Here is a 25,612-nt window from a genome sequence, read left to right on the forward strand (position 1 = left end):
AAAACGTTCTAACATCCCCGTAAAAACAATAGCCATGAGCCTTCATGGGTAAACAATCTTAGTAGTAGTAGTAATAATGATGCCAATAATATGGAAAAGTAAAAAAAAATATTTGGTTATAAACTATAAAAAACTATAAGCTATATTTATTTTACCAGGTAAGGTCCACTGAGCTTTTTCAGAAGCGACCCGTATATCACAAATGATAGCTCAACGAAGTTGCTTATCACGTGGAAATTTATAGCAGCAGCCAAATGAACGTTGTGAGCCGTGGTTGATAAAAGTTGAGACAGTGGTGCAATTGCTCATTTGGATTTTATCATCATTGATAATATTTTTGTTTTTTTATTTCAGTCGTCAGATACATTACTCATCCTCTGTGTACCCCCAGTGGGTCCCGTTAATCACTGACTGGACCCTTCTGAGTGCAAGGTATGTCAAGATGAGGTTTGTTTAACCAAGTGAGAACTAAAAGATACCAAAATAGACTAATTTTGCTCGAGTTCTCTGGTTCACCAAAACGTGTGTGTAATAATGTGTGTGTGTAGTAACGCGTGGGGAGCGGTAGTGGAGTGGTTAGGGTGCTGCGCTACGAACTCGGTGAGCCCGAGTTCGATTCTCGCTCACAGCCAACACCAGTAACGATTATCTGTACCAGTCCTGGGCCTCTCCTCGGTCGACTCAGCCTCAAATGAGTGCCTGGGGCATTGTGTAAACATCGCCACTGGGGAGACAAAGGCAGCCGGGCGTGGTGCTGGCCATACACCCCCTCGTATGCCGTTCCGGCCTTCATAGGCGCTAACAGCACTTGCCCCAACAGTCTGTTCAGTCTATACGGGGGGGTCTTTGTCTTTGTGTAGTAACGCTCGCACTTAATGGGGTACCTTTTCCCCCAGGAACAAATCGTTATATACTCCGACATTTACAGATACTGATTGAAACGTGGAACATCTCAACTGTCATTTATTATGGTGAATTTGAGTAAAATTTTAAGGATGCAATTTACCTCAGACCCACAATTGAATTATTTATGTATGTAGACAAAATATGCTTTGTAAATTGCTTCTTTGTTTGAAATATTTTCTTTTTAAATTACATATTTCAGCGACAGTGTGAAGTATTTGCCAAAGGAGAGGCGTTCCCCGCGCTTTGAAATACGACGAGAAGCGTTTCCAGAAGCATTGCAGATTCACCAGCTGCACAGGTAAGGCCCTCATCATAGAGTCATCACGAGGCTTTCCTTTACCAGGGCAGGTACCCTTTTAGTATTGAGATGTCTTGTGTGAGGCTGAGCTGGTTCAACAAGTGACAATACAATTCCACCCGAACATTCAAGATTAAAAAAGGAAATCACAGAAAGAAAATGGGACGTCTGTGAAGAAGAGCTTCCTAACTCATTGGATTCCTCGAGTCCAAATCAAAGTTCTATTTCTGAACTTGGAACGTTGTTCTGACCATTGACTCTTTGTGCCTCACCCAGTCCGTGCACTCGCACACCCTGCCGTGATGTAGTTTCAGCGTGGATTGATTGCAAATCACTCCAGCTAATTACTTCTTATCGGCAAAACGCGCACTGAGTTAAATACTCGAGTGAGTGCGTGACACCTCAGCTTTGTTCAGCTCTCGTCATTCTCATGCCACACATCTCACCTCTGCGGGACCGCATACCTCCATCTGTGCAACCACAGCCGCTAGATTCCACTCAGACCCTCATCAACACGTCTCACTCTGTCCCGCGATGTAACAATCCACAGAGCTCCTTATCTTATTTTGTATAGATTTACATAGTGCCTGAGACCAAGGCTCTTTACAATATTTGTAATTGTTTACATAAGATGATAGTGGTTAAAATAAAGAGTGGGGTTATTAAAAGTGGTGGTGTAGTTATGGTGACAAGTGCGAGTGGTTAAGGAGGGGTAGGGGTAGTGCTAGGGGTAGTGATGGGGGTTGGGGTAGTGCTAGGGGTAGTGATAGGGGTTGGGGTAGTTTTAGGGGTAGTGATAGGGGTTGGGGTAGTGCTAGGGGCAGCGATAGGGGTTGGGGTAGTGCTAGGGGTAGTGATAGGGGTTGGGGTAGTGTTAGGGGTAGTTATAGGAGTAGTGATAGGGGTTGGGCTACGCCTGGTTGTAGCTGGGGGTTGGGGGCAGGGAGTTGCAGTAACAGGATGGGCTAGGGGAGAAGAGATGGGGGTTGTTTTAAGGTAGTAATGGAAGCTACAGGTTGTGATAGTGAAGGCAATTGCTCTATGCTGCAGTGGGAGTTGGTTCCGGTGGAGGGGAGTGAGAAGGGAACAAGAAGGAGAGAGCAAGACTGGGCGCAGAGCGAGGGAGACACAGAGAGGAGCGGTAGAGCCTGGGAGCAGAGAGGATGGGGTGGGACAGAGGAGTGAGCGACGAGAGATGGGGCAAGACCTTGGAGGGATTTATAGACTTCGAGTGAGAAATGTAAACGGACAGCGATAGTAGACAGGGAGCCAGTGGAGTTGGGAGAGTAGACGTGTGGGAATTGTGGGGTAGGTTAAAAATGATCCGGGCTGAGGCGTTTTGTATCTACTGTTGGAGAGGAGTCGGCGCCACGGTGGGGAGATGTTAACTACCTCACCTCGTATGCAGGAGGTCGAGGGTTCGATCCTGACCATGATGCTTGTATATTTGGAGTTTGCATGTTCTCGCACTGGTCACGTGGATTGTTCTCCGGTTCCTCCAATTTTTCCGTCCACATTTACAGGGTGATTCAAAATATGGACCCGATTGGAAATCGCTATATCTCTGCAACCACGAACTGCCCTTGAATGAAACTCTTACCACTTGAAAGGACGGGGCATCGAGTTTCAAATGATTACCACTAGATGCCTCTCCCAGCGCACAAACAGCCCCTAGCCTCAGTCATTCACAAGACACACAGCCTCAACGTTGGATAGGTCGCACGGGACCCCAAGGCTTGGCGCTACACTCTTGGCCTCCCAAGATCCCCAGACATCACACTCTGCGACTTTTTCTTGTGGGGATACGTCAAAGACCATGTTTTTTTAGTGCCACCATTAGCGACTAATCTGGATGACCTCAAAAACAAAATCACGGCAGCGGTGACTTCAATGGAAGAAGACACTTTGAGAGGCGCTTGAGATGAATTCAACTATCGTCTCGATGTTGTCCATACAGCAGGTGGAGGGCACATCGAGCATTTATAAAATGGCTAGTAAAACTTGATAACTCATTAAACAGTTTGTAACTTTTTGTGTAATTGTAACATGTTGCCATCGTGAAATATACTGCTTTGAAAGTGGGTCCATCTTTTTGAAACACCCCGTAGAATCAACATTACACGTTTAGAGTATTTGGCTGCTCTAAATTTCTACGTGATAAGCCACTTCGTTGAGGTATCATTTGTGATCGGCAGGTTGCTTCTGAAAAAGAGCTATTTAGCCCGGTGATCCTTACCTGATAAAATAAAAATAGCTTTTAGTTTTTATTGTTTAGTCGACGGGAAGGCCGAGAAGAAGAGTTCCAGTCGTCGAGCTGAGTGAAACCGAGGGCGTGAACCAGGAGTATAGCAGCAGAGAGTGAGATGAGGGGACAGATGTTGCGAATGTTGCCAAGGTGACGGCGGCGAGTGCAGGTAGTGGCAGAGATGCGGTTGGAGAGGGAGGAGTAGAAGATGACCCCAAGGTTGTGAGCAGAAGAGACAGGAATGACTGAGTGAGTGAGGGAGAAGGGAGGGAATAAAGCCATGGTGGAGGGGAGCATGGATAAAGGGAAGAAAAGGATTTCAGTTGTAGAAAAGATTCATGGAGGGGTCGCGGCGTCACGTCCAGGATTGGACAGTGGTTCAACAGTCAGAAATGCGGGAGGCAAGGTCAGGGATGAAAGAGGGAAAGGAAAAGAAAATCCGGCTCTACCGTGGTGGACTTCCCCTCAGGTGCATTTCCCTCCTTTGGCTGCCAATCCCTCATGAGTGCTGACCACCGGCCATCTTCCCTTCTGCTTCTGTGTCTTGCCCAAGCCCGCTTACTTTTACTTTACGGTAAGTAAAAAAAATGCCTTTTCATCTCAGAATCTTTATCTGAATCTTTATCTATCCTGGAAGAATCCCGATGAGCTGTGAAGCTCTTTTTCACATATGTCCAGTAGGGGCGGGTCAGCTAGTTACAACAATAAACAATAAAAAAAAATATAGGAGTGCAAAGTAGAGAAAATCTAAGCAAGTCACTCAACATAAATATATATAAAAGGGAAATGTGTGAATATGTGCGTCTGTTTGAAATGTTTAACATACTTCCCGACATGCAACAAACTTGAAATTTGGCATGTGGGTAGCTTCCAGACTGTACACAATGCAAAAAGTATAAAAATAGACTTTTATATTTGGGGGGGGGGGGGGGGCGCAATAATGGATATATTTTGCACGGCAAGTGAGCGGTGACGTCACATCTGTGATGTCACCCGCATGCGGCAGCGTGACGCAGTGTGCCTGCTGACGTCACGCATCCTCCCCCAACCCTCCGCGTAGGCCGTGTATTAATCCAAGACAAGAATCCAAGTCTCGGGCGAAGCCGGGTAGTAAAGCTAGTGTAAAAATAAATAAAATATTCCAGGACAAATTGCATTAGTACATGGATAGTGAGTCCAACTGAGTCGCAGACGTTCTTTAGAGGCAACACATTTATTGTAACATCAACACCTAACACAAAGGGGTAACTGTCCCTTCACCAGATCCAGCCTAGGGTGGTGACGACCCAGCTAACTACTCTATACGTAGGAGTTACAGCTACGAAGAGTTAGACCCTCACTTCTGTCCTGACCACGTCTTGATGCCTTGTAGGACGCAGAGCTTCCAGCTTGTAGACGTGGAGCTTCAGCTTGTAGAATGCAGCAACCCCGGTCCCTCTCAGGGACCCGCCTTATATCCTCCTGGGTCGGGGCCGCTCCGCCCTTGGCCCCGCCCACCTTTGCGAGCCTTCTAGCTCCCTCTTGATCCCTCTCTCGAGAGTTCTCCCCGGATACGTGATCGCCCCCTAGCCCCCCCCACTTGGGGCCCCCTCTGTGGACACTCCGGATCACGTGTCTACGGGGTCAACCAGAGTGCCATGGCCCGGGGCAACCCTTCCCCTGGGCTGACACTCTCCCACTCCCCCTTGTGGGAGCCCGCACTACACGCTATGCATGGTGCCCGCGCTATCCCAGCGCACACCAAGCCCTGCTAGGGCTGGTACTACACCCACCTACGGGGTGTACGCGATGACTGCATCGCGTGCCACGGCCCTCTCGGGCCGGCACCATACAGTGACATCCCCGATGTCACTACACATGCATTCCTGCCGATTTTTCAACGCTAAATGCAAGCTTGGGGCAAGGCAACAATATAATCAGTCCCAGACCGCACCAAGACAACACCCAGTAGTCCCTGAATAAAATTGCACATTAACATTGAACTATCGATATACGGGTAAGGATCAAAGTTACAATTCACATTGGGAAATGTGTTTGTATCTAGCACCAATTTTCTTCAGGATATTTTTTTCAAGATTGATTTACAATGTTAAGGGGAGGAAACAAGGTCGCTCCAAAACGACGGTGCGACAATGGCAAAGGCTTTGTCACCTATTCCAGTTCTTGTTCTAGGGATAATAAAAAGGCAGTTAGATGGACGTCGTTGGTTTCTCGGGTTTGACAATGAGATGAATGCATTGGCGAAGTAAAGTGAGATTAAAAAATACATCACTTGGCTATGTGCTGCTCATTCTGTCTCAGCATAATGCCAAGTGTGCACCTAGCCAAACTTAATTCCACACTTTCTATCTTATTTTATCTCCGTTGTCAATGTCCATGTTTCGATCCACATGTCATAGCAGGTAGCAATGGATTAATTACAATACATGTTCACAAAGCATTGTGGAATCCACTTATATGCATGATTTGTCTTCCTTTGTTGTGAATGCACAGTTAATATTCAACTAAAGGATTGTCATTTTATTGACCTGTACACTTCATTAAAAGTTGTCCATTTCGTTTGTTTGCAGTCTACTTTTTCATTTGTATTCATAGTTAAAAAAATGGGGGGGAAAGTGTATTAGCTAAATAAATGTTGCACCCTAATTTTCCTACAGGTTTGAAGCACTGCCGTTGGATAGCCGCGCTTGGGATTTAAACTTTTTTGTTGGGGGCCCCGTGTGGTCCCTGGACTGGGGTCCCACGCCCAACGGCTCGCTGTCCAATCAGCACGTGGCACTCTACGCCAACAGCAGTGCCCTGGATCTGCACAAACTCAATCAGATCCACAGAGAGCCGGCCCTACTGCAGGTGTGGAATTTGGGACCGTTGCAGAGTACAAAGAGGTAACGCGTCACGCGTGTCTTACGTGTGATTTGTTCTGGCAGTGTTGTCTGAGTTGGTAAGATGAGTGTGGTTTTTCATCTTTTCAAGGAGCTTAAGTTGAGCATACATTTAGCAGCTAGTTCCCAGACGGTATCTAAACCAACGAAAATTTTCCAGCAGTCCGAAATGACCCGAGATGGCTGGTCAAGCCCAAGCAGCAACATCACCACACGAGCCATGGTGACCTCACCCAGAATTAGTGGTGAATGGTGGTGGTTGTTGTTTGTTGTATGTGTGCGTATGATTTTACTTCACGCTGGTCAGTGCAGATTTGTGAAAGTTGAGAGCCTGGACTGGGTTTAGCTATTAGCTGTCTCAGGGAATCGACATTTGATCAGTCACGACAAGTCACACAAGGTTGGTTGCATAAGACGACCTACTAAATATACATTTTCCTCGCTTTTCATTCTAAATCAACGCAGACTCGGCAACATTTTCTCGAAAGATGTTTATACAACCAGCCACAGACCATGGAATATAGACGTGGTTTCATATCGATGGTAATATCAAATAAAAATTGTATGTAAAGGTCAGGTAAAGTCAACATTTGAACTCCAAGATCCATGTATGGAGTATCCCGACAACTAGCGTGTGTGTATTAGAATCAGATGAGCTACGAAGCTATTTTCACAGATATCGGTGCGAAAAAAGTTCCACATGCATACATAGTTGCCATGTTTCACATTCTGAAGGTGTGGGCATTGATACTAAATCAGCTAGAACTAAAACGACTCATTGAGATTCCCAGGGTAGCAGAATAAATGTGCCAGGCCATTCTGCATGGCTCCCTTATTTGCCTTCTAGCCTTGTTGGAAATCCAATTATCTTTCACCGCAAGCAGCTACACACAGTGTTTATGTTAAGCACGTGTGGGCGGGAAATGGTCATTTCTTTTTTTAACGCTGAAAAGTAAATACATATGCTTTGATCTGAAAGCATACAAATCTAGACTTTACCACATCACGGGGCATTTAGTCACGTGGAATCTCAGCGGTTGTGTGCGTCGTTATCTATTTTCAGGTCACTTTTCCAACCAGCACTGGCGTATGGAGTGGCACTTGATTTTGGATGCATATGGGATATGAAGTTCTGCCCAAGTGGGTCATGGGAAGATCCCACTGCCCCTGTGAAGGTATGAGATTACCTTTAACACATATTAGGAGGCTTTCGCGGCCAATATTATCCATAATAGAGATTTTAAGGTTAGATCGCGTAAATATAAATTTGTCGTTAAACCCGTCACCACCTGACAACAGCTAATTAGTAAGGTTTGTCACGTAAACAAAACATGCCAATTAGTGTTGGAGAGTAAATCCCACAACATTTACAATTCGAGTACAATGTTTCAATGGTAATTACAACCAGTCTCAAAGGGTGACAGCCACAATTATGACTGTCAAACCTTACTAATTGGCTGTGGCGGGTTTAACGACATTTTTATTTACGCGATCTCACACAAAAATACCTCGATTATGGATGAGACTACCTCTGTTTGCAGTTAGAAGAATCCGTGCTATATACAAACGTACACCTGCTATTAGCACGGTTGGCTACGTACGGTGCAAAAGAAGTTCAACATACGTACAGGAGATCGGAGTGCGGTGACGTATGACGGACTGTTGGCGGTTTGACGGGGCGTAGGGATGAGTGCTGTTAGTGAGCACCCAAAGGCTGGTGGTGACGGTGTGGCCAGGAACCACAACGTACGGCAGAACTGTGTGTTTGGTTTTAATCACAGCCAGTAAATGCACATCTGAAGAGATGTCACCAGTGTTGAGTATCATTACAGTAGAACTGCTTTTGTTCCATTATCATCCTCCTATTCACAGACCCTGTTATCTGTAGATGCCAGGTGATATGTGAATCGCCTGGCCTCTGCAATTCTTCCCATAATTTTTTGTGGATCCCTAAAAAGTTTCGTAAAAAAAAATTGTATGCCAGAAAACTTAATTTGAGCTCTCATTGTGGAGTTGCCACTCCTAAGCGTGGACTACGCCTTTCAAAGTTGGTAGCGCAGAGGGTTGTTAGTCAATCAATCCACAGCCCTTTTTGCTGTGTAAAGTGACATCCCATGCTCGTCTTTACTGCTGTGCAGGTGCCACGAATGGCGCGAATGGGGCTTCTAGCCGCGGCCTTCTCGGATGGCAAGGTGCGAGTGTTCTCGCTGCCGCATGCGGAGGACCTGCCTCAGGCCCAGCTCACCGACGCTGAAGGTGACGTTCCGTCCGCATCCGTAGCGTTACCGACTAGCTCTACCGAGTAGCTCTACCAACGAGCGTTATCGACGAGCTCTACTGACTAGCTCTACCTACTAGCTCTACCTAGTAGCTCTACCGACTAGCTCAACCGACTAGCTCTACCTAGTAGCTCCACCTAGTAGCTCTACCTAGTAGCTCTACCGACTAGCTCTACCTAGTAGCTCTACCTACTAGCTCTACCTACTTGCTCTACCTACTACCTCTACCTAGTAGCTCTACCTAGTAGCTCTACCTAGTAGTTCTACCTAGTAGCTCCACCGGCTAACTTAACAACAGAGTAGAGGCCGGGCCCAGAGAGGGAGGAATGGGGCAACGGCTTCAGCGATTGACGCTAATGGGGGGTTGAGCCTACGGGGGACGAAATACGATCGTTGACGGGAAGAGAGCGAGCGAGCTGAGAGCGCCCTGGAGGTGGGGTGTGGTGCGCTGCAGATGGACAGCGCCACTGCCTACAGTGAGGGGAAGTTCTTCATAGGCTTGTTTTTTGAAAGCCGAGTTTAAAGTGCATTTCCTTTCTCACTATCCGTGTAAATGCCTCTCAGGAGGGGTTGCTCAATTCGCATCGTGTCCTCATAGTTTGTGCTGTTTTCCTTTTAGGCTCTCAAGCTGCCGAACAAAAGATATATAAGGTAAGGGCAGATACTTCCAAAAACGTTGCTGAAGATGAATGCTGATTGCATGATGTTTGGTGGCACCCACGGTGGTGGAAATAGGGCCTGAACGCCTCGGAATGCCATGGTGAGAGTGACCATGTGAACCCTGTGACTGCGTTCCAGAAGGAATCAACGATTCATCTTTATTTATTTATTTAACTCGCAGATATACCTCTAGACACACATAGAGACCCACAGACATGCTAAGAGACCCATAGACACAACAACAACCACCATTTGCCACTAAGTGGCTGTGATGTCACCACGACGCTTGTGCCAGGCTATGTGCACCTTGAGGCCACGTGAAGTGTTGAACGCCCGCTGGCAGGAGGTCACAGGGCAAACCTAGGTGCCACAGGTCGACTGACTGAGACGACTGGCTGATGCACTACCTGTGCCCCCTACTGTGCCAACTTGCTGTGCTTTAACCACCCGGCGTTCCGCTCGTTGTTGTGAGCATCGCTCCTCCGCCCTCCGTTGTTGTAGGAGGGCGACTGCCTCCAACTGCCCAGAGGCGTCTTTCATGAGCCTCCTCCACAGAGGCCGATCTTGACACCGCTGGTACCAGTCATCAGCAAGTCGACTCAGCTCCACATCCTCGTGTATCTGGGAATGGCTCCGACTCCCGGCCACGTAGTTTTACCCGGGCCCGCTCACCATCATGAAGGTTCTTAATTATCGTGAGCAGAGGGTCAGGGACTCCAAAAGCATGAAGAACAACCCACAGCCCAGGCCTACTCATGGTATCATAGGCCTTGACCAGGTCAATAAAGCAGAGATGTAGGTCTTGTTGGAATTCCCTACACCTCTGCTGTAGCAAACGGACAAAAATATAGCATCTGTGCAGGACCGCCCTTTCCTGAAACCACATTGGGGTTCCGCAAGCCTCTCCTCAGCGTGCCTGGCAAAGCGATATTGAATAATCCTTGCCAGGACCTTTCCCGGCCTCACACTGAGTGAGATGCCCCTGTAGTTGTTACAGTCTGTGCGGTCCCCCTTCTTAAGGAGGGGGACCACAAGGGCATCCTTCGAATCCTGCCGAACCCATCCAGTGATCCAGACTGTTGTTATGATGTCATGTAAGGCAGTCTGTGCACAAACGCCACCCTCCCTCAGCATTTTGCTTGGGAAATCATCTCTGCCCGGTGCCTTTCCTGGTCTCAGACTCTGGTTCGCCTTCAGTACTTCCTCAACAGATGGCACCTCAGCCAGCCACTCACAGGGGGTGACTTCTTCCTCCAATATTTGAGGCACTGCAGCCTCAGCAGGGTCATCCCCACTTTGTCCCACGATGTTTCCATGTCGAGGGATTTCCCCTCCCCCAGGACTTCACAGAAATGCACATCTGCAAACCTGTTCCAGGGGGTCGGAGATTGGATCACCGTTTTTTGCCCTAATTATGGTAATAGGTGTGGTGCTGCAGGTTACTTTTTTGATGGAGTTAAATAGGGATTTGTGATCGCGGGCCATTGAGGCAGACTCCATCTCCTCGCAACCCGCGACCACCACCCATCCTTGCAGCTCCTCACGGCTCTCCGAACCTCCGAGCGAAGGCTGCGGTAAGCCTCCTCATTCTCTGACGTGGGATGCTGTAGACGATTAGAGTGGCCCTGTTGTTTTTTCTCAGCCATCCTGAACACCTCTCTTAGCCAGGGTCTCTGGGGAGGTCTGGACTGCGTACCCAAAGCAGTCATTGCAGCTGCCCTGAGTCACAGTCCTAAACCTCGCCCATTTACCCTCAACATCTGGAAGAGTGGGGGACGATACCAACCCCAGCCGCAAGCGATGATGAAATTCTCGCTTGCAACTTTCATCAGCTAGCAGAGACCAGGCCACCTTAGGTTTGAATGGGGTCCTGGGTGTACACCCACCACCGGAGTACACGGTAGGTCCTGGTGTCAAGGACATGGGCCCGCATCCGCTGTTCTGTCACTATGTAGTCCAGCACATGTTCTTGCTTGGACCCGGCATGCATCCATGATGTTGTGTGGATGCGCCGATGCCAGAACAGCGTGTTGGTAATTACAAGCCCATGGGCTGCACAAAAATCTAGCAGCCTCCTACCATTGTTATTGAGCTGATCTGGCCCATGCCTTCCAATCACTCCAGGTCAGGTGCCAGCATCATGACCAACTCGGGCATTGAAGTCACCCAACAAGATGACTCTATCCCGAGGGGCCACTTTAGCTAGCACCTGTGACAGGAGGTCATAGAAGGCTCATCGGCCTTGCCTGCATCCCTCCACGGATGTTCATCTTCGGTGGAGGCATAAGTAAGCACGACCACCACTCCTCGCCTCTGGTTGATGGGAAGGTGAGCCCAAAGTAGCCTGGACCTTACAGCTTCCCGCGCCTCACCGCCACGCTCCCACGTCCCCTTCATTTTTTTGTTCAAAAGAAGAGCCACTCCCTGTTGTTTGGTAGTCTCCTGCCCCGAGTAGAGGACTGTCCACCCCTCATGGTGGCAGGAGCCAGAGCCGGTCCACCGGACCTCCTGAATACCACAGAGATCCAGGCGGTACCGTGCCAGCTCCCGACAGAGGAGTGGCAGCCTCTCCTCCGCAGTGAGCATTCGAACATTCCACGTGGCCATCCGTGGTGGCTTTATGTTGTTTCTGGAGGAGCCCCGAGGGTAAAGATTCAATCTCCTGGCTCCGCCAAATGGGGTTTGGCCAGGAAATGGCATAAACGCCTGTCTCCCCGGGGCCTCCGGCACAAGCTTATTAATTAGATATTTTTACGTGGTTTTGTGGTAATTTATTGAAGGTGGAGGGGTTACCAGCCCCACGCACCCGTCCAGAGCCCCCATTTAGCCGCTTTGGTGGTTACAAACGCCCTGAGAGGAAAGGCCAATCGGAATTGGCCCTCCCCCCCACAGCACTGTCCACCACAATGTTGCCTGTCCGGCACCACGAGGAGGTAGGGGGTTGTTTTTACCGGATAGACACACACACAGACCCACAGACACTCAGACACCCACAGACACACATAGAGAGACCCACATACATGCTCAGAGACCCACAGACACACACAGACACACATAGAGGCCCATAGGCACATTTTTTACATACTCAGGCAACTGATATGCAATACATTTCGGTTATGTTAGTAGTAGGTTTTTACCCTTTTAAACTGGTACAAAACTGACACCTTTATTCAAGGCATCATGTTTGCAATAACCACAACACAAGTAGTCAAAAAAGCAAACAAAAAGAAGCAGCTCTGATAATGATAATAATATGCACTGTCCTTTAAGTTGATTGGTCCACACCCGAGACGGCTTTCTTTAGAGCCTAGTCCCCATTGGTGTTGGACCAGATGACACCAGAAGGCGTACAACTCAAACACAGTGCAATATCAGAGTCTTGAGAGCTCGGGGTAAGCATTTACACTATGAGATCTCTTTTACCAGTGGGAAATATAGTAGTAGGTTTTTACCCTTTTAAACTGGTACAAAACTGACACCTTTATTCAAGGCATCATGTTTGCAATAACCACAACACAAGTAGTCAAAAAAGCAAACAAAAAGAAGCAACTCTGATAATGATAATAATATGCACTGTCCTTGAAGTTGATTGGTCCACACCCGAGACGGCTTTCTTTAGAGCCTAGTCCCCATTGGTGTTGGACCAGATGACACCAGAAGGCGTACAACTCAAACACAGTGCAATATCAGAGTCTTGAGAGCTCGGGGTAATCATTTACACTATGAGATCTCTTTTACCAGTGGCAAAATATAGTAGTAGGTTTTTACCCTTTTAAACTGGTACAAAACTGACACCTTTATTCAAGGCATCATGTTTGCAATAACCACAACACAAGTAGTCAAAAAAGCAAACAAAAAGAAGCAACTCTGATAATGATAATAATATGCACTGTCCTTGAAGTTGATTGGTCCACACCCAAGACGGCTTTCTTTAGAGCCTAGTCCCCATTGGTGTTGGACCAGATGACACCAGAAGGCGTACAACTCAAACACAATGCAATATCAGAGTCTTGAGAGCTCGGGGTAAGCATTTACACTATGAGATCTCTTTTACCAGTGGCAAAATATAGTAGTAGGTTTTTACCCGTTTAAACTGGTACAAAACTGACACCTTTATTCAAGGGATCATGTTTGCAATAACCACAACACAAGTAGTCAAAAAAGCAAACAAAAGAAGCAACTCTGATAATGATAATAATATGCACTGTCCTTGAAGTTGATTGGTCCACACCCGAGACGGCTTTCTTTAGAGCCTAGTCCCCATTGGTGTTGGACCAGATGACACCAGAAGGCGTACAACTCAAACACAGTGCAATATCAGAGTCTTGAGAGCTCGGGGTAAGCATTTACACTATGAGATCTCTTTTACCAGTGGCAAAATATAGTAGTAGGTTTTTACCCTTTTAAACTGGTACAAAACTGACACCTTTATTCAAGGCATCATGTTTGCAATAACCACAACACAAGTAGTCAAAAAAGCAAACAAAAAGAAGCAACTCTGATAATGATAATAATATGCACTGTCCTTGAAGTTGATTGGTCCACACCCGAGACGGCTTTCTTTAGACCCTAGTCCCCATTGGATAGTATTATCATTATCAGAGTTGCTTCTTTTTGTTTGCTTTTTTGACTACTTGTGTTGTGGTTATAGCAAACATGATGCCTTGAATAAAGGTGTCAGTTTTGTACCAGTTTAAAAGGGTAAAAACCTACTACTATATTTTGCCACTGGTAAAAGAGATCTCATAGTGTAAATTTCGGTTATGTGTTTACATATGTGTATAGAGGCTTCACAAATAACAGCTTTAGTCCGGTGCGCTAGTGTAGCATGTCCACGGTATAGTCCCTGCACTCTTAGACAAATTCATCTCTACTGCATCCCCCAAATAAACACGAATGTTTGGTGTAGGCCTTGTGTATGAAACCCTTTAGTCTGAGTAATGTAGCGTCTGCATTACATGTGTAGTGGTGATACGCGCTGGGGTAGGGATCGTGTGCCAGCGCGTAGTGATTGGCTGTGTGTGTTGGTGACGCGCGCTGACGGTGAAGGATCAGGGGTCAGCGCGGGGTCGGGGGTTATGAGGCAGTGATTGGTTGGTTATGAGTGACGCGCGCTGACAGCGATGGGATCCTGGGGCAAGCGCGCGGGGATTGGTCAACTAAGGGGGATGCTCACGTCGAGGTCCGTATACGCTCCGTCTCCCGTGAGCGGGGGCTATATAAGGTGGTGCGCACAGGCGCACGGAGAGCGAGTGACCAGCGAAGACTGAAGACGGAGGAGGAAGAGATAGGGCCCTGGGGTACCTAGTCCCGCTGTCCTGTAGGGGCCGGGGCTCTGTGTGACCCAGAGGCGGAACCCTGGGACCCGGGGCCGAGCGTCCGTGAGAGGGCCGGCCCTTGGGACTCAGAGGTTGTGGCCCACGCCCAAGCTGGGGTGGGCCTGTAGGCTCCACGGACGTTACGGGGCGGAATGCAGTGTGAGGCATAGTAACTACACGTGTCAAGTGAAGTGTGTGTAGTCAGAGGCATAGTAACTACACGTGTCAAGTGAAGTGTGTGTAGTCAGAGGCATAGTAACTACACGTGTCAAGTGAAGTGTGTGTAGTCAGAGGAATAGTGACCACACGTGTCAAGTGAAGTGTGTGTAGTCAGAGGAATAGTGACCACACGTTGTATCGTGACAAGTCAAAGTTTAATAAAAAGTGTGCTACCCGTCAAGTGGTTTCCTGCCGTCATTCCAATACTTCAACTGGCGTCAGAAGTGAAACAGTCTTCCAGGCATGGATACAAGGAAGACCCGTCGGACTCACGGGATTGACCGCGAGTATAACCTTGACGACTCGGGCCAGCTGGCATCGGGGGGAGAGGACGAAGAAATGCCGATGCCGCAGGATCCGCCGAGGGCGCCGGATGAGCGCCTGGGGACCGATGCCGTACTCCGCGAGGCGCACTCCCGTCTGGCAGAGCTGCTGCTCGCCGCCGCGTCCATCCTGGCGGAAATCAGCACGTCGGGAGGAGCGGGGACGTCGGCGGACATTCAACAGGGTCGCCCCGCAGATTCCCGCCAAAATGACTGGGCGATTCCCGCCATTTCAACTGCGCGGACATCTTTTGGCGGGAACGGCGAGCACCACGTGGCGGCGGTTCTCCAAGCGCGCCCGCTTACGTCATCAACGCGCGCTGCGGACCGCCATCAGCCACCCGCCATTGGGGCCGCCATCTCGCACACCGACGGTGCGGCGGAGAGGAACCACGAGGCAGAGGACGACTTCATCTTTCAACAGCGCCTTCCCACATTGTCAGCCTTCAAGGCGGAAGGCGGGGACTGGGGCGCATTCCAGCGCAGGTTTCTGGCGCATCAGGAAATGTCCGCCTGGTCCGACGCTACGGCGCTGCGGGCACTGCCTGCCATGTTGGACGACAACGCGCTCGCGGCCTTCACGTACGCACAGAGGTCGGACCGCTCCACGCTTAAGGCTGCGCTGGGTCTCATGGCCAAGGTCTACGGACCTCCCTCGGCGTGTCGCCATCACTTTTACGCCCGGCGGAAGGCGGACACGGAGACCGCGCTCGCCTACCGCACGGCGTTGTTGGCTCTCGCCAACGCCGCGTTCCCTCGTATGGACGAGGAGGGCCAGGACGCGATGGTCTTGGAGCAACTGCTCAAGTTGTCGCAGGACCTGGGGGTCCCCATCAACACGGCCGACGAGGTCGATATTTCTTCTTTGCGGGTCGCAAGAAGTATACAGGCGCACGAGGTCCTCCAGCGTAAACAGGGGGTCGTCTGCAATGCTGCCGTGGCCTCAGCTCCGGGCCCGGTGGTCACCGAGCCCCAAGTCATCAGCCCACGAGAGGAGGCGTTCACCGCGGGACGACCGGGGGACTGGAGGTCGGGGGGTCGTTCGCCTCTGCGATCGGCCCGCAAGCTGGAGCAACCGAGATCTCCGACGACCCTCATCACGTGTTACAACTGCGGCCTCCGGGGCCACGTGGCGTCCGGTTGCCGCGCTCCACGTCAGCGCGCCATGGGACCTCGGCTGGACGACGACCAAGGCCCCAAGTCATCCCTACTAACCCCGGCAAGTCGCGGCGCTTCACATGCTCGGCCTACATGCACGACACACATGGGCCGTCGCGTTGCGGCGGAGGAGAGCCGGTTAGGGATCGGGGATTCGGTTCGGCGAGGGGGGTTCGTGCGGGACCGAGGGGACATTAAATGGTCGGAGTTGGGGCACAGGATAGTGGCTGCGTCGGCGGGATCATCGGTCGTTACGGGATTCATTGACGGGGTCGAGGTCAGGGTGTTAGTGGACATGGGGGCGTCGGCGACTATTATATCGGACCTCATTTACAACATTCTCCCCGTCCAATGTCGACCTCTGCTCCCGGTGGACGTGCCATTTTACGCGGCTAATGGGGGCTCGTTGGGCATTGTCGGTCAGATTAGGGCGTCCATTTGCATTGGAGATATCAAATTGTCGGGACCCGTTTTCGTTTCTTCTTCCTTGGCGGTTCCTTGTCTGTTGGGCACAGATTTTTTGGCTAAAATGCCCATTAAAATTCTCATCGATCAGCGTTGCATTGAACTACCATCGGGTCGCCGTATTTCATTTTTGACAAACCCTACCGAAATTCGGACGGCGTGCGCTACGATACAAGCGCTGGCGACACAGACCGTGCACGTGCCCCCGGGTTCACAGATGTTAATTCCCCTCCGGTTGAGGAAACCATGGGTGGGGGAGACTTCTGAACAGAGCATGCTTTTGGGTCCTTCAAATAGGGCTGTCGGAGGTCTCGATTTGTCGGTGGCTCACACTTTGGTTCGGGCTGACAAGGACCCGTTCGTGATGGTTTTAAACGCTGGGTCGCGGCTGGCCGTTATTCAGCAGGGCACTGTGCTAGCTCACGCGGCACGGGTCCCTGCGGAAGAGCGGCTGGTTGCGCATGTTGATCCAAGCCCGACGCAGAACAATCCAGTGAGGGAGGACCTTGAATGGGTCGATTCGCTGTGCGCGGACTCGAATGATTTGTCAACGGTACAGTTGGGTGCGCTGCGTGCGTTGCTGATAGAATTTTCTGATGTGTTCAGTAAGCATAAATATGACATTGGGTGCACGGACCTGTTGCGCCACCATATTGAAACAGGCGATGCGGCACTGGTCAGGCTAAATCCCTTCCGGCTGAGTCCTGCTGAGAAGGAACACGTTCAGTCGGCCGTCAACGATATGCTGGCGGCCGACATTATTTCGCCTTCTTCCAGTCCTTGGGGAGCACCTATTGTGCTGGTTAAAAAGCAAGACGGGTCCTTGCGATTTTGCGTAGATTTCCGTCGCCTGAATCAAATCTCCGTGGCTGACGCGTATCCGCTCCCCAGAATGGACGAGTCCCTCGATGCATTGTCTGGTGCGCGATATTTTTCTACTCTTGATTTATTATCAGGATTCTGGCAGCTGCCACTCGACGACGAGTCTAAACCTAAGACAGCATTTCGGACTCCAGGGGGCCTATTCCAGTTTAACCGGTTACCCATGGGACTTCACTCCGCTCCCGCGACGTTTCAGCGCCTTATGGAATTGGTTTTGTCGGGCTTGCAATGGGATACTTGCTTGATTTACCTTGACGATGTCATTGTTTTCAGTAAAACGTTTGAGGAACACCTCCAGCGATTGAGAGGGGTGTTCTTGCGAATGCGATCGGCTAAATTAAAGTTTAAACCGGCCAAATGCCACCTTCTTCGTAAGTCCGTGAGATACTTGGGCCACATTGTCGATTCTTTGGGGATCTCTACCGATCCCGCGAAGATGGACTGTGTCAGTTCATGGCCAACGCCCACGTCGGTTTCGGACATGCGCAGTTTCATCGGTTTTGCTTCTTACTACCGCCGATTCGTTGAGCATTTCGCCACCATTGCAAAACCCTTGCACGCTCTAACGGCAAAAGGAGTCAAGTTCCGATGGGGACCAGAGGAGGAGGCCGCGTTCTGCTCCCTCCGGGACGCCTTGGTGGGTGCCCCGCCCTTGCGTTATCCTGACTTTACAAGTCCCTTCTTGCTAGACACGGATGCTAGCAACACGGGCATTGGGGGGGTGCTCTCACAGGTCGTTGGGGGAGTCGAAAGGGTGGTCGCCTATGGTAGCAGGGTCTTGTCGCCGGCGGAGCAGCGCTACTGTGTCACCCGTCGCGAGTTGCTTGCTATTGTTTTTTTTTGTACAGCAATTTAGACCGTATCTCTATGGCCGTCACTTTACGGTCCGGACGGACCACGCGGCGCTTCAGTATTCATTGAGGGTCGCCCAACCCTCGGGCCAGTTGTCACGGTGGTTGGAAGTCCTCCAGGACTATCAGTTTACGACCACATACCGTAAGGGGTTGCGCCACACTAACGCCGATGCCCTGTCGCGATTGTCGCCTTGTCACAAATGTGCATGCTTAATGGGATCGGCGCGCTGTAAACCGCCAGCTGCGGAAAGTATGGGGGCGTTGGCTGCGACCGCGGATGCACCAATCGGGGATGTTCCCGCTACCCCTGAGGGAGAGGACTCGCTGCTCTCACTGTCGCTGATTGAGTGGGGCCGTCTCCAAATGGCTGACAGCTCCCTGCTAGCGTTGCGCCGCAGGGTGGGGGGTCCCGAGGAGGGCCGGGAGCGAACTGGCTCCTGGGTACTTAAGCAGGGCCTGTTAATGAGATGGGACAATTTGTCCCGGCGGCACGCACTCGTGGTGCCTTCCGCTGTGCGGGGGAAAGTTGTCCTGGCCGCACATGAACGCCTCTTGCATTTGGGAGTAAACAAAACGCTTGCTCTGCTTCAGCGTGACTATTATTGGCCAGGGATGGGGAGTGATGTGGTGAATATTCTAAAGGGGTGTGTTGATTGCGCCAGACGGAAACCGCCGCCCATGGCATCAAATCCACCGCTGCAATCTATTCAGATCTCGCGCACTAACGAGCTCGTTGCGCTCTATTTTGGGGCCTTTTCCAGTCACGCCTAGGGGTAATAAGTACCTGTTGGTTGGTGTCGAATACTTTACCCGGTGGCCTATGGCGTGGCCACTCGCCAACCAATCGGCGGCGGCTGTGACGGACGCCTTTGTCCAGGGCTACGTCCTGGACAAGGGGGCTCCCGAACGCTTGCTGACCGACCAAGGGAAAAATTTTTCAAGTAAATTGCTACAAGAGCAATTTACGTACCTCCCCGTACCACCCACAGACAGACGGGATGGTGGAGCGACTCCACGGGACTTTGACTTCTATGCTGTGCCAGCAGGTGTGTGAGGCACATGTTGATTGGGACCTGCAGGTCCCGGGGGTCCTCGCCGCGTATAGAATGGCCCCCCATGCAGCAACGGGATTTTCCCCATTCTATCTGATGTATGGTCGGGAAGCCGACCCGCCCATGGAAACGCAGCTGGGACTGTCCGCACCACGAACAAATTCGAAATTGGCAGAACATATTAAATTTAACATTCATAAGCTGACCGAGACACGGGAGGCCGCACGGCTTAATTCGCGGGCTCGCCGAATTGCCAACGAGCGGTTGCGTGCACGGAAGGTGTCCGTGCACGACTGGAAACCAGTCGATAGGGCCTGGCTGCACTGCCCTCAGGCACCTTTGGCTACGTCGCCTAAATTGTTGAAGCCATGGCGGGGACCCGTGGAGGTCGTGCGGGTTGCACGCCCCCAGTGTGTTCAAATAAAATGGGGAAAGCGCCGTTGGTACGTCCACCCCTCCCGACTGAAACCGTTCTCGCCTCCATATGGCCTCCCTTTGTGTCGTGAGGGCCGAGCATGTGACGTGACCGACGACCCAAGGGGGGAAATGTCTCCGCCTGATCCTCACATGTCTCCGCCTGATCCGCTCCCAGGTGTCTCGGAACTGACAGCTGCCGACCACCGGCGGCCGGATCCTCGCGGCGCGGCCGGTCCTTCCAGGCCCGATCCGCGCCGTCCAGGGCTGCCGGAGCCACCGGACGGTCGTCAGCGTCCCGTCCCATACGATGGACCGGCCAGGCGGACTCACGCTAAGTCGCGCTACTTTTCATGACCAACCGAATGAGGAGCCGATGCGGCCGGAGCACCTCGTCACTGCGTTCCTCATCCGCTCGACCGCTCTATCACCCCGGTGGAGGAGCGAGCGGAGGGGGGAGGGATCACTAGTCACAGAGACACTGGACACGTTCATTTTCTGGGATTTGCTTTTAGTGTGTTGTTCGTCGGGCTGTACATAGGTTGTTGTCGGGTGTTGTGTCGTTGTGTTGTTGTTGTTGCGTTACGGGGCACACTGGGGGGTGGGGTTTTTGTTGTGTTGACGTTGTGTTGTGTTGTTTAGCAGCCGGGCCGGCTGCGAGCTATGTGGGAGGGGGTGATGTAGTGGTGATACGCGCTGGGGTAGGGATCGTGTGCCAGCGCGTAGTGATTGGCTGTGTGTGTTGGTGACGCGCGCTGACGGTGAAGGATCGGGTCAGCGCGGGGTCGGGGGTTATGAGGCAGTGATTGGTTGGGTATGAGTGACGCGCGCTGACAGCGATGGGATCCTGGGGCAAGCGCGCGGGGATTGGTCAACTAAGGGGGATGCTCACGTCGAGGTCCGCATACGCTCCGTCTCCCGTGAGCGGGGGCTATATAAGGTGGTGCGCACAGGCGCACGGAGAGCGAGTGACCAGCGAAGACTGAAGACGGAGGAGGAAGAGATAGGGCCCTGGGGTACCTAGTCCCGCTGTCCTGTAGGGGCCGGGGCTCTGTGTGACCCAGAGGCGGAACCCTGGGACCCGGGGCCGAGCGTCCGTGAGAGGGCTGGCCCTTGGGACTCAGAGGTTGTGGCCCACGCCCAAGCTGGGGTGGGCCTGTAGGCTCCACGGACGTTACGGGGCGGAATGCAGTGTGAGGCATAGTAACTACACGTGTCAAGTGAAGTGTGTGTAGTCAGAGGCATAGTAACTACACGTGTCAAGTGAAGTGTGTGTAGTCAGAGGCATAGTAACTACACGTGTCAAGTGAAGTGTGTGTAGTCAGAGGAATAGTGACCACACGTGTCAAGTGAAGTGTGTGTAGTCAGAGGAATAGTGACCACACGTTGTATCGTGACAAGTCAAGGTTTATCTTCTTGGTTCTTTTGGTAAAGTCACGTAGAAGGGAAGTAATAAAATAATAAAAATAAAACATAATAAAATGAAATAATTCTCACGACGTTTCGGCTACAACGCAAGCAGCCGTCGTGAGAATTATTTCATTTTATTATGTTTTATTTTTATTATTTTATTACTTCCCTTCTACGTGACTTTACCGAAAGAACCAAGAAGATGAATCCCTGCAGTCACGAAAGCTTTAAATCGAAAAAAAGTCAAGGTTTAATAAAAAGTGTGCTACCCGTCAAGTGGTTTCCTGCCGTCATTCCAATACATCACATGCAATGCGCTATCCGTCACTCTCAACTTGCATGCTGCATGTTTCCCTCGCCCCGCAGCTCACTCTAGCCCACGTTTCATTTGGCCCGAGTCTCACTTGGCCCATTCTGAGCTTTCCTCACATACCCACGACTTCATGTCAAGCTCGTGTGGCTCTCCCCGCCTCTGTCTCCCTCTGCGTTGCTTGCTTCTTGTCTCAGTCACTCCGTCTCTACCTCTCCCTCTGTCTCGCTCGCCCGCCTTGTTTACCTCGTGTGTCACTTCCCTCATTTGCCCCACGCCTCACTCACCCAGCCCACGCCTCCCTCACCCAGCCCACTTCTCACAGACCCAGCCCATTCCTCCCTCACCCAGCCCATGCCTCCCTCACCCAGCCCACGCCTCCCTCACCCAGCCCACTTTTCACAAACCCAGCCCACGCCTCCCTCACCCATCCGACTCCTCACTCACACAGCCCACGCCTCCCTCACCCAGCCCACGCCTCCCTCACCCAGCCTATGCTTCACTCATCCGGCCCACTCCTCCCTCACTCAGCCTAAGCCACCCTCACCCAGCCAGCGCCTCACTCGCACAGCTCACTCCTCCCTCACCCAACCCACTCCTCGCTCACTCTGACCCTCCCAGGCCTCTCTATGCCCCACTATGCACCGTCGCCACCGCTCACCACGTTCGTCCGTAATGGTGCCTTGAAAGAAAATAGAAAATAATAAGCAGCGACGTTTTAAGCAATGGCCCTACTTCACAGCAAATCGAGATAAGAATCTTTATTTAGACTGGAGGAGGAGGAATCTGATGAGCCATGAATCTCTTTTTTACAGATGTCCAGTATGATCAGGTCGTCAAGTCACAACAACACAATACACAACAACACGATAAGGAGTGCAAAATAGAGAACATGATAAGCAAGTCACTAAATGTAAATACATATAATATCGAACTTGCATAATAAATACAGTATATTTATTACATAAATCCAATTTAACAAGCTTGGGCAAGGCAGAAAAAACTAAAACATTCCCATATATTCTTGGGTCTTTCAGTAAAGTCACGTAGATAGGTTCGAAGAAAATAACAAAAAACTACGACGTTTCGATCGCAACACAAGCAATCGTCATCAGGGGAAAGCTGCTGAGGAAGGATGTTTTAAAGGTTTGAAATGGATGTAGAGCAAGGGTCATAAGCGAAGTGGGCAGGGCTAGTGATGTTAAAATGAGAGATTAGCATGTCAATGTAAGATCGCAGAACTACCGCCACATCGAGGAAAACGAGCAACGGTGGCTGTGTTAGTGAGACATTTAACCTGTTAATGTAAAGACATTTAACCTGTTAATGTAACACCAGAGAGTCGAAAATAACTACTAACATCGGGAGATAGGATAGAGACATCACAGCCAGTTATGACTTAAACTGGTTAATAACGTCCTTCCAATGATTGCTCAGTTTGTACCCATCTTCTGGGTTGAAATTGTGTCTATTTATATGGATGGCTTCATGAACAAATCTTTGTGGATAGCCAGTGGGCTTGCAAAGTATCTTCGTTTTAGAGAAATATATTTCGTGGGAGCCTACCGCATTAAAACAATAATCAGCCACGGCCGAGGTATTGGTCCTACCGTGTTTCAGATCTGCCTTATGTTCACGAACACGGTCAGAGACATGTCGCTTAGTTTCCCCAATGTAACTACTGCCGCAGACACAGCTTAGTTTGTAGACGCCGGGGTATTGCATGTCAGGGATCACATTCTTCACAGATGGGATCAGATCACGAATTTTACATACTGTGTTAAGTCGAACCTGGATTGTGTGTCTGCTCATGATTTTGGAAATCTTTTTAGTGACCCTGCTATGTATGGCAAGGTGATGGTTTTGATTGGGTCCTCAGATGGTTCTTTCCCAACGGTTGGTTTTTACACCTCCATGGTGAATTTGATGGCTGAGTGGATGGAATTGATGTGGTTGAGGAATTGGTTCAGAGCTGGTCGGCCATGTGGCCAGATGACGAACGTGTCATCTACGTACCTCTTCCACAAAGCGGACGTAGAGTGGATGCCTGGATGGCATCTGTCTCACATTTTTCCATGAAAACATTGGCTACAACTGGAGATAAGGAAGAACCCATTGGGGTACCTTCAACTTACTCTTTGGTTCTTTCGGTAACGTCACGTAGAAAGAAATAAAATAATAATATAATACGATGTTTCGATTGCAACACAAGCAACCATCAGGTACAAATGAATGAGAAAACAAACATAGTAAACTTGGAAATACAATGCAATACAACACAGAGAGTCGGCCAACATAACAGTCAACACTCCACCTGGTTGATTACGTTCTTCCAAAGATTGCTTAATTTGAGAGAGAGAGAAAACAGACACGGAGACACACAGACAGAAACACAAGCAGAGAGAGACTCACACAGAGACAAACAGTGTCTGTGTGTCTCCGTGTCTATGTTTTGTCTCTCAAATTTAGCAATCTTTGGAAGAACATATTCAACCAGGTGAGGTGTTGACTGTTGTGTTGGCCGACTCTGTGTTGTATTGCATTATATTCCCAAGTTTACTATGTTTGTTTTCTCATTCATTTGTACCTGATGATGGTTGCTTGTGTTGCAATCGAAACGTTGTATTCTATTATTATTTAATTTAATTTATTTCTACATTACTTTACCAAAAGAACCAAAGAGTTATTCCTGCAGTCACGAAAGCTTCAAGTCTAGTTTGTACCTTCAACTTGTTTGTGGAATGTTCCATTCCAGGTGAAGTAAGTGTTGGTGAGGCAGTGTCTCACTAGGGCCGGTACATCAGCAATAAGTCATTGTTGGACCAAATCTTCAATGATTGCAATGGTGTCAATCACAGGAACTTTGGTAAACAAAGAGACCACATCGAAACTAATGAGCAAATCACCTGGAAATAGTGAGATGTCCTTTATTAACGATACCAAGTGAGCTGAGCTGAGTACAGCTGAGGTAGTCTTACCAGTGAATGGTTGTAAGGTCTCAGACATAAATCGGGCCAGTTTGTACGTGGGTGAGTCAATGGTGGTGTTGTATGTGTTGGGTTATGAAATTTTGATGAAAATAATACAAATTAATAATTTTCCGAAAAATGCGCAAATCACATTAATTATGTTAATGTGTGAGTTAATATGCATAAATTATGATAGTGTGAGTAATTATATGCATAAATTATGATAATCACGGAGATAATTGTAGTAATTTATGCGGATGCTTGCGATTATGTTAATGTGTGCAGTTGTGATAATTAAGCTTAGCTTCGTTTATCCAGAGTTATCAATCAGGATAACACGATTATCATCGATTAAACGTTTACCGATTATCCTAGTGTGTGTTATGATATTTTAGGTCTCCATTTTCATATCTCATCACAGGATACAGTTATCAAGAATAAGATAGTTTTGCATGGACTTGGAAGGAACACTCGATATGCTTCTGTGATAACAATTTTATTCTAACAAGCATGTGACATTCTATCATGCAGGTTAAACATGTGTCCATAATTCATGAGCAAGATTATGCAATTAACGAACATGGATAACTAAAAATACTTCTTCATTTGCGAGACTATGCATTCAACTAAATTGAATAACCAAAACTCTTATGCAATTACGAGATTATGCATTTGACTCATATGAATAACTAAAACTCTTATGCAATTACGAGATTATGCATTTGACTAAAATGAATGAATAAACACTTATGCATTTGCGACATTATGCATTTAACGAACTGAATGACTAAAAACCCTCCTAACAATCGTAACCTCTACCTTTCCACCAGGCATCTCATTAGTTCGTTTTGTATCGATCACAATCGGCAACTGGCCGAGTTTGAAAACAAGCATGACACACTTCATTTTGCGGTAATAAAAAGCACTTATTGTATCCCAGAGGCGAAAGTATCAATAGATTCATCGGC

General features: G+C 49.4%; 1 protein-coding gene across 15 annotated transcripts in view; it reads left to right on the forward strand.

Annotated features, from left to right (window-relative positions):
• The window catches only part of GTF3C2 (general transcription factor IIIC subunit 2), a 58,981-nt gene that overhangs the window by 17,229 nt on the left and 16,140 nt on the right, over positions 1 to 25,612 (forward strand). For 13 of the 15 annotated variants that reach the window (XR_013587813.1, XM_078611166.1, XM_078611175.1 and 10 more), the window contains 6 exons: positions 355 to 432; positions 1,106 to 1,204; positions 6,107 to 6,334; positions 7,395 to 7,506; positions 8,470 to 8,587; positions 9,230 to 9,261. Coding sequence is in view for 13 of the 15 variants with exons in the window: in XM_078611166.1 (XP_078467292.1) it covers positions 355 to 432; positions 1,106 to 1,204; positions 6,107 to 6,334; positions 7,395 to 7,506; positions 8,470 to 8,587; positions 9,230 to 9,261 (667 nt within the window). In the remaining 2 variants the exon portion in view is untranslated. Of the gene's footprint in view, positions 1 to 354; positions 433 to 1,105; positions 1,205 to 6,106; positions 6,335 to 7,394; positions 7,507 to 8,469; positions 8,588 to 9,229; positions 9,262 to 20,133; positions 22,928 to 25,612 lie in introns of those variants that run through there. The other 2 variants (XR_013587814.1, XM_078611187.1) reach the window with 2 other exon arrangements.

Source organism: Lampetra planeri, chromosome 2, assembly GCF_965212315.1.
Source record: "Lampetra planeri chromosome 2, kcLamPlan1.2.h2, whole genome shotgun sequence".
Lineage (NCBI taxonomy): Eukaryota > Metazoa > Chordata > Hyperoartia > Petromyzontiformes > Petromyzontidae > Lampetra > Lampetra planeri.